Raw genomic sequence first — 9,091 nt, forward strand, 5'->3', positions numbered from 1 at the left:
TAACAATTTACATTCTTAGAACTCTACCGAGCAGTTCAAACCCATTGCCCTGAGTCTATGTACACTTGAAGGCATTGGGGGGGGGGCGGTGTGTATGTTTTATATTAAATCAAATTTATAATAACAACTCAAAATATAAGGAACATCTCAAAAAAGAGGGTGAGAATGGTGACATGCTGTAAGAATGGAATCGATGTTCCTAGACTGTACATGTAAGAATTTGAATTGGTGTGTGACACAGCCTCTCCCCACTGATTACCACCACAAACCACGCTAAATCACTCACACATGCTCTGGAATCTCCAGGACGCTCTGGAGCAGACACTGTAGGAGATGAGGAAGACCCCCGGGCAAGGAGCGAGAGGAACTCACCCAGACCAGTACTCTGGGACACTCACAGCCACCCCTGGGAGCCAGCCAAGGTTTGCTCTCTCCCCCAAGTCCACGTCCCTATTTCATCTGCAACAGCTTACCACTGACAGTGCTCAGTCTCCTCGTGTTAAGCAGAAGGCCTACGCGAACCTCACAAAGTGGAATGCACAGGGATCAGTTTGAAAACATCTGTAAGAAGAGATGATAGAGAAGCTCACTATGAGCCACCAAAACACAAGCATGGCCAACTGTGCAACAGACTATCAATTGTTCATATTCGAGTACAGCTTGACCTTGAAAAAAATATGCCAGGTGATGAGAGCCAACGTACACCTTGCACATATACCAACTGAATTTAGCTAACATCTCAAGAATAGGTTTGAAACATTGAACGCAAATGAGGAGACTTTATGGGCTGTGATGTGACATCAAAAAATATAATGCGTGAAGAAAGCAAATGGTCATTTAAAAGACCAAAAAAGAAAAGAAAAGAAAAATCCATAGTGGGTGTCAATAGAGACTTAGGAACTTGTTCTTGAACATAGATTAACTAAAGAAAATGGAATAAACCATGAAGAAAGAGTGCTGATTATAAATTTTCAAAGGGCACCTAGAAAACACAAATTAAGTGTTCTAATGAAATGTACAAAGACTGGAGTTAGAAAGCCAAAGAAAAACACATGGAATATATCAATCTGAAAGAACTAAAGAAAAAAATTGGGCCTCAAGTTGCAATACTGAAGGATTCTACGGGAAGAATATTGAAGGATTCAGGCAGCATCAAAGGAAGAGGGAAGCTGGTGTCCAGCTATCAGATAAACTAGCGTCTGGGGTCCTAAAGACGTATCTCCAAACAAGCAGCCATCTAAGTGAGATCTCAACTAAGTCCACATGGAAGAAGCACACCATCATCACTGAAGGGTTGAAGGCCATAGTCAAAGAGGACGGAGGGATCAATATCAGAGCCTAAATTGTGAGAATCTGGTGTGCAGAAGGCAATGGATGACAGTGAGAGCCCAAGATTCATTTGTGAAACTACTTAAGAAATAGGCCTCCGGAGAACTCCCTCTATCTGAACTTGAGGGAAGGGAGGAAAGTGGTCATAAACAGAGTGCCCGGGAGAGAGGAGTATAGAAGATCAAAGGCATAAATCTGACCTCAACAGTTAAAACTTTGTCAGTAGATTCCCCCTGTGATGCGGACTGGTGCGGATCTGGTTTCCAAAATGTTCTGTATTTTTGGTTTGTATTGTTTCTTTGGCCTTGTTCATATTAGAGTGTATCTCAGAGGTGTTATGTCAATGGAGGTCACCCTCCGGAAGCTGTGTTATATGCTTATGCAGCTTTCAATTTATGCAACCTAGGATCGATGAACCTAGAGGGACAGCAAGTAGAACAAGAGGTTTCCGGGGAGAAGGGTGCAGTGGAGGAGGTGGGGCAAAAGAGAGGCGATGGCAAGGAGTCCCTGTGGAAAAAGAATGCCTGGAGACTGATTGGGGTAGCAATTGTAGATGCTACTTGATGGGATTGAAATTTGGAATAATATATGTATTAAATCCCAACTAATATTTTTTAAAAGAAGAAGAAGAGGGAAGAAGTACAACATCAGTGAGCTAAAAAGAACAGGTCAGCATTGAACCATTTAAAAGATAGCATGTGATCAAGAATGGATGGTTTGGAAGGAAGAAATCCAAGTCATACTAAAGGCACTGTAGATAAACAAGACTCCGGGAATTGATAGAATACCACTTGAATTATTTGAAGAAGCTAATAAAGCTCTAAAAGCACTAACAGTTCAATAACAACACATTTGGGCGAAAATTTCTAACCAACAACAGGAAGAGATCCACATTTGTGTCCATTCCAAAGAAAGGTGATCCAATAGAATATGGAAAGTATTGAACAACATCATTTATATCGCTTGAAATAAAATTTTACTGAAGACCATTAAAAACAGTTGTAGCAGTATGTAGACAGGGAGCTTCCAGAAATTAAACCCGGATTCAGATGAAGACATGGGGCAATGGGTATCATTGCTGGTGTCAGATGGATCTTGGCTGAAAACAGATCATACGAGACTATGGAAATGCATTCAACTGTGTCAGTCATAACAAACTACAGAAAGCCTTGAGAAAAATAGGAACTCCAGAACACTTCATTGTGAACGTGTGGAAGTTGTATAAATACCAAGGGGCAGGTAAATGAACAGAACAAGGAAACAGTGAGAGCTGACGATGTGATAAAGAATGTGGTGGCAGGATTAAAGGAAGGCTTATTACAATCCTACGTACGGATGACACAACCTTGCTTGTTCACACGGAGACGGGCTTGAAGCACTTGCTGATGAAGATCAAGCACCGCAGCTTTCAGTGTGGCTTATAACTCAATATAAAGACAACAAAAGACAAATCCTCACAAGACAAAAGACATAAGATAAACGGAGAAAAAAATCAAAGTTATCAAGGATTTCATTTTACTTCACAGTCTATTTTAATTCACAGTCAATTCTCATAAGACCTCTTTAAAATGTTGGAGGGTACAGATGTCACACTGATGACTAAGGTATGTCTGACCCAATCTATGGTATTTTCAATAGATTCATATGCCCATGAAAGTTAGTCTATATATAAATAAAGAAGATGTATTAGGCCATGTTGACTAGAGAAATAAATCCAGAGACACTCATGTAAATGTAAGAAAGAGCTTTGTATCAAGAGGTATTTATATATCAAGCAAACATCCCAGTCCAGTCCAGAACAAGTTCATAAGTCTGATACGAGTTCATAGGTTCGATACCAGTCCATAAATCCTTCTTCAGACTCATGCAGCACATGCAATGACGCAAAATTCAGGAAGATCACAGCCAGTAGGTGCAAAGTCTTGTGGATCCTGTGGCAGTGGAAACATCTCCAGGGCTCTCGCAGGTCTCAGGGTGGCTGCATGTGGGTTGTCAACAGGAAGAGAGAGAGAGGAGCCGACCACTAGCAAACCATTTATCTCAGTCGTGCCTCCAAAGGAGGTCCTCAAGTTATGACCTGATTGAAAGGCTAAATTCCACCCCTACACTTTATTTATTAAGTTGACGTGAAATTATGTAACTACCACAGATCACCCCTTGTGAACTTGACACTTTTCTTAAAAAATCATTTTATTGTGTCTCATAGAGCTCTTATCACAATACATACATACATATATTGTGTCAAGCACATTTGTACATTTGTTGCCATCATCATTCTCAAAACATTTTCTTTCTACTTGAGCCCTTGGTATCAGCTCCTCATTTTTCCCCCTCACTCCCCCACCCTCCCTCCCTCACAAACCCTTGATAATTTATAAATTATTATTATATTTTTATGTCTTACACTGACCAATGTCACCCTTCACCCACTTTTCTGTTCATCCCCTAGGGAGAGAGTTATATGTAGATCATTGTGATCAGTTCTCCCTTTCTCCCACCACCCTACACTTACCCTCCTGGTATGGCTACTCTCATTTATTGGTCCTGAGGGATTTATCTGTCCTGGATTCCCTGTGTTTCCAGCTCTTATCTGTACCGGTGTACATGCTCTGGTCTATCTGGATTTGTAAGGTAGAATTGGGGTCATGATAGTGGGGGAAGGGGGGAAGCATTAAAGAACCAGAGGACAGTTATATGTTTCATCAGTGCTACACTGCACCCTGACTGGCTCATCTCTTCCTTGTGACACTTCTGTAAGGGGATGCCCAGTTGCCTACAGATGGGCTTTGGGTCTCCACTCTGCATTCCCCCTCTTTCAACTTGACACTTTTACATGACTCTTTAGCCATACATAATTTTTAAATTAAAGACAATAATAAAATCATCTTTGTGCCTAACAGGATAAAACTAAAATGTGTATGAAATGTGATAGCCTCATTTAAATATAATAGTCTATGTGAACAAAAGAAAAATATTCTATGCCTAACAATTTCAATTATGTGAACACCTACAGCTAATCCTATAATCCTCTCAACATATTCCCCCACCATGAAAGTTTGTAAGCCAGCCACTTCATGCCTTTATTCTCCCCATTTGGGATATCCAATTTCCTATAGTGCCCACTTACATCAACCCAGATGGGACCAACTGCACAAAGGCCTGCCTCAGCTTTGGGCTTCCCAGAACGAGGATCAATGAATGGCCCGTGGAATACAGCATCGTGACGGCATCTGCAGTCATTGCCACTATCTTCGGTTCAGGAAAAAATTGACTAGACCATGCAATTAAAAGGGTGATGAAATTGAGCAGGAAGAGAAGCACAAAGGAGAAGATGACATTGATGGCCCTCTTGTGAGCTTCAGTGCTGGGGTCCCCAGAGCCAGCCCCACTGTGCTGCATCTGACGGGTGTGTCTCCCCAAGGAGAGGATGACCAGAAAGTAGGAGGCCAGGGTCACCACCAAGGTAGGGAGGTACCAGAAAGTCCCAAAGACATGGATCAGCTTGAATGAATATTCACCTATATTCATTCTGATGTTATCTGTCACATTCTCTGTGATGCCGGACTGGTCCTTAAATTCACAGATCAGAGACAGAGTACTTCCCAAGGACAAGAGTAGGGCACCCAGCAGCATCCACATAACCACCCTGGAGACCCTCCACTTGAGCCAGAGGAAAGTGGGGTGGGAGAAACTGGCGATCTTCAGGCAGTACAGGACACCCAGGCAGGTGGTGAGCCAGATGCTCAGATGATTTGTAAGTGTCCAGAAGAAATCAATCAGCTTCATGACAATCCCTCTCTCATGTTCGATAGGAGAGAATAACATCAAAACCCCATCAAACAGGAGAATCCACAGCAGAACCATCCGGGAGAGGGCCAGGGTGGTGACGATCGAGTCATACAATGAGATTCTCTTGCTCTTGATCCATCCACGGGCATTGAACAGCCCAATGAAACCATTCACCAGCAGCCCCAGAAGGAATTGAACAATGAACTGAGCCAGAAACACCCAGTCAACAAGTCCCAGCATGTCTGGGCTGACTGTCTTGGTCCTGATCCTTTCTGCTGATAGACAACCTCCTTGCTGATGTGCAACTTCTCTCCGAATCTGTGCCTCTCTCTTGTCTCTGCCCGGTTCAGCCCATCACAGAGCACAGGTGAGTGGGTCCTCTCTGGCCCTTTCCAGGTGAGTGGGCCCTCTTTGCAGATGGTGCAGATCATCATGTTCCATCTAGGATCATAAGCTCAGCAGCTCTTTGCTAAATGCAAATAGAGCCGTATCCTGTGTCACTAGACGAGAGAGACGAATCCCACACAAGATGGAGACGTGGGCTTAGTTTCAAAGGAAGTGGGACTCTTGAGTCAGACAGACAGACAGAGAGGTGCTCCAGAAGGAGGCACTAAAACTGAATGTGATGATGTCTATAAAACTGTCTTAAAAGCAACTGAGCTGTGGAAATGTATGATATGTGAATATTATATCAAGAAAACTACTTAAGGGGCGGGAGAAACCAAACATAACCAATGGTGACCGTGAGTGAAGGAGAAAGAGTTTTTGCTTAGGGAGCATTGAGTTTATGTCAATGGTGGCAGAACAATTTGGAAAAGGATATCAATAATGGTTGGACATCACAAAGAAAATAGACAATGGCACTGAATTAGATATGTAGAAGTTGTTGAATTTCAGCATGTTTTGCTGTGCATATTTTGGTCGCATTTAAAATTAATTACATGAATAACAATGAGTACAAGGAAGAAGAAAATGTTCTAGAATTGATTGTGGTGATGATTGCACAACTCTTTTGATATGATTGAATTAGTTTTATGATATGTTGGTGCAGTACCCATAAGAGCTAAAAGAAAGTAAATATTGGTTCCCAATTCTCATCTGCTACATAGAACACAGGTGGTGTCTGACACCAGCTATTCCTATCCTTTCCCCCTTTTCCTGTTGTCTCATCTTTGTGTCTGTGATTCACATGAACCTATGACTCTGGTACATACAACACAGGTATTGTCTGATACCAATTCTTCCCACTCATCTCCCCTTTCCTGTTGTCCCATCTTTGTGTCTATGATTCACGTGTTCATTGCGAGAGCGCGTGTTTGAAGGCTGGGTTTTTCTTTTTTTGAGTAGATTCATCAGGGGCAGAAACAAGGCTTTGTTCAAAGATGGCAGGACTCCTTACAACCAGTGGGATTTGTATGGAATGCCACTGTTCGTTCTGTTCTTCCTAGCCAATTGAGGCAGACAGTGAACAAACTGTTCACAAAATTTGTCATTCTGTACCTCCACAGGCAGATAGATACTTCCTGCAAATACAGCTTCTTTCTGTGAGTCCCCATTCAGTCCCACTTCTTCATTTTAGAGCAAATCTGGTCTGCCATCACCTCTCCACTGCTGTACAAAAGGGATGAGAGATGTTGCAAACACTTGAATTTTTTTAAAAAAAATGTTTTTCTTGTAAACTGGTTTACAAGACAAAGAAACTTTCCAGGCAACAATGCATACACATGTGGTTTCATGTCCTGGGGTGCAATCCCCACAATGCAATACTCCATATCTCCCTTCCTCCCTGTGTTTGCTGTTTCCCTTCTTCTGTCTTACGAGCCCCTCTGAGGTTTTTTCCTTGGGAAAATGCTGCCTTTTTGTTCTCTGACCAGTGATTATTGTAAGGAGGGTATATCTCCCTAGTTTTACTATTCCCCTTACAAATGTTTCTTTGGATGGAAAACCTGCGTACTGTAATGTGTGGGACCAGCCTCCACAATGGAATGGGTCCATGGGGCAGGTGTGTAATTGAAGAGTAAATTAAAGGAACACAGACAAGGCATGCAAGTGCTCACCTCTCCCATGGAGACCAGAGTGAGGGCAAATGTATTCCCTCATCACACACATATGTAACAGGAAGGGGAGGTATTAGAGGCACAGACGAAACAGGAGGGGGATGTGCTAAGGGCATAACCTACCAGGTAAAGGAGGTACTAGTGGCATACCTGTGACAGGAAGGCACATACGTAACAAGATGGGCAGGTTCTACAGTTAAGAGGGTGACTTAACCTTGGTCGTCTCTGAGTTGGCTTGACCTTAAGTGTCCCTGAGCTCTTCTCCAGGGGAACAATCTATGATCCTTACCAGAAGGGAGTGGGCTGTGCTTGGGGTCAGATTGCTTTTCATGACAGACAACCTTCAGGAAAAGAGCTTTCAATCACTTGATCTTCCAGCATATGTAGTAGCAAGCATGTGCTTGCAAGCAGCACCTTAGCATTGGCATTATTGCGGGGGGCATTTGGGGGAACAATTTTAGTTAGGAGAATGTGACTGGGCTGCATCTCCAACTCATGAATATGAAGATCTTCCTCCACCAAGTCTGCCTCCCAGACTCCTTAAATGTGAGCACGGAGAATTTGTCCACACACTCTCTTCCCGGGTCTCAGTTCCCACACTGCAACAACAACAAAAACCTACCGCCCCCAAGTCAACTTCTACTCATTGTGAGCCTGTAGAACAGAGTAGGGGTGCCCCATAGGTCCCAAGGCTGTAATGTTTCCAGGAGCAAACAACCACATCTTTCTTCCATAGATTTCCAGTTAGGAGTCGAGCACTTAACCACTGCACTCTTTCTATACTCTAGAGCAGTGGTTCTCAACCTGTGGATCATGACTCCTTTGGGGCTCAAATTGCTAGGGAGCTAGCATAGGGGCTGGGGCATCCATTGCGCATGCTCAGAGGTTCAAGCTTCTGGGCCAGGAGGGAGTGGCACACCTAGGTGAGTGTTACACCTGGATGGGCCCATCTGGGCCAGGTGAATTCAATTCAGCCAATGGGGTTGACCAGGATTGTCAGCCACGCCTCCCAGCAGAGGACCTGAAAAGCCAGAATCCAGAGCCTTGCGGCCCTTCTGCTTCTCAAGCTGCTCCTTGTAGGCTGTGTAGCACCTCCTCTGGCCTCAGGACCCCACATGTGGGGGTGAAGGGCCCTGAGGTGCCTGTGTCAACCTGAAGCTTCTTTTACCTTTCATAAAACTCACTTGGATTATGATCCAGGCTTCGGCGTGAATTCTTTCTCCAGCAAAGCCAAGGACCGAGGTATATTTCTCCCCTGAGAGAGATCTAACAGAATGACCCTTTCATAGGGGTCGCCTGATTCATTAACGGTAGCAAAATTACAGTGATGAAGTAGCAACAAAAATAATGTTATGGCTGGGGGTCACCACAACATGAGGAGCTGTATGAAAGGGCTGCGGCATGAGGAAGGTTGAGAAGCACTGCTCTAGAGAGAGATAGCAAACAAAAAGAAACCAGAATCTATTACAAACAGCATCTCAGTGAAGCAAACTCACCACAACAAACTCCATTTTTGTTAGCTGTGAGGGGGCTTGCCCACTTCCCCTCCCATCTCAGAGAGCTGGCCTGACCGCTCCCCCTTCCCTTCTGGGAAATCTCCACCGGTGATTAATTTTAAAATGCACTCTCATGTTCCCCGGTTAGGACATTATAATTCGTTTTGACTGTTCTGACCTTGCAATGCTTAATTGCTCTTTTGAAATTATATTGTTTCTGTTTCTGTCCACGCTTGCTTGAGTCCTCGACAAATGATACATGAGTTGTTACCTTTAAAAGTGGTCTTACCATAGTGAATGATGGGGGGACTGCGGAGTGGAGACCCAAAACCCATCAGTAGGCCACTGGAAATCCCCTTGCAGAGGCGTCTCGGGGAGGAGATAAGCCAGTCAGGGTGCATGTAACAATGATGAAAAATA

General features: G+C 43.6%; 1 protein-coding gene across 1 annotated transcript; it reads right to left on the reverse strand.

The window, feature by feature from the left end:
- Positions 1-4,452: 4,452 nt before the first annotated feature.
- On the reverse strand, positions 4,453-5,358 carry LOC101654861 (taste receptor type 2 member 3-like). Its single transcript, XM_004714023.1, has one exon. It carries the CDS (start codon positions 5,356-5,358, stop codon positions 4,453-4,455), a length of 906 nt encoding a protein of 301 aa, XP_004714080.1.
- Between the last annotated feature and the right edge of the window lie 3,733 nt (positions 5,359-9,091).

Source organism: Echinops telfairi, unplaced genomic scaffold (genome assembly GCF_000313985.2).
Source record: "Echinops telfairi isolate 266 unplaced genomic scaffold, ASM31398v2 ScPeMD7_23;HRSCAF=83, whole genome shotgun sequence".
Taxonomy (NCBI): Eukaryota; Metazoa; Chordata; class Mammalia; order Afrosoricida; family Tenrecidae; genus Echinops; species Echinops telfairi.

Coding starts and splice junctions, on each gene's coding strand:
- LOC101654861 (XM_004714023.1), bottom strand. CDS start 5,358: ATGCTGGGACTTGTTGACTGGGTGTTTCTGGCTCAGTTCATTGTTCAA.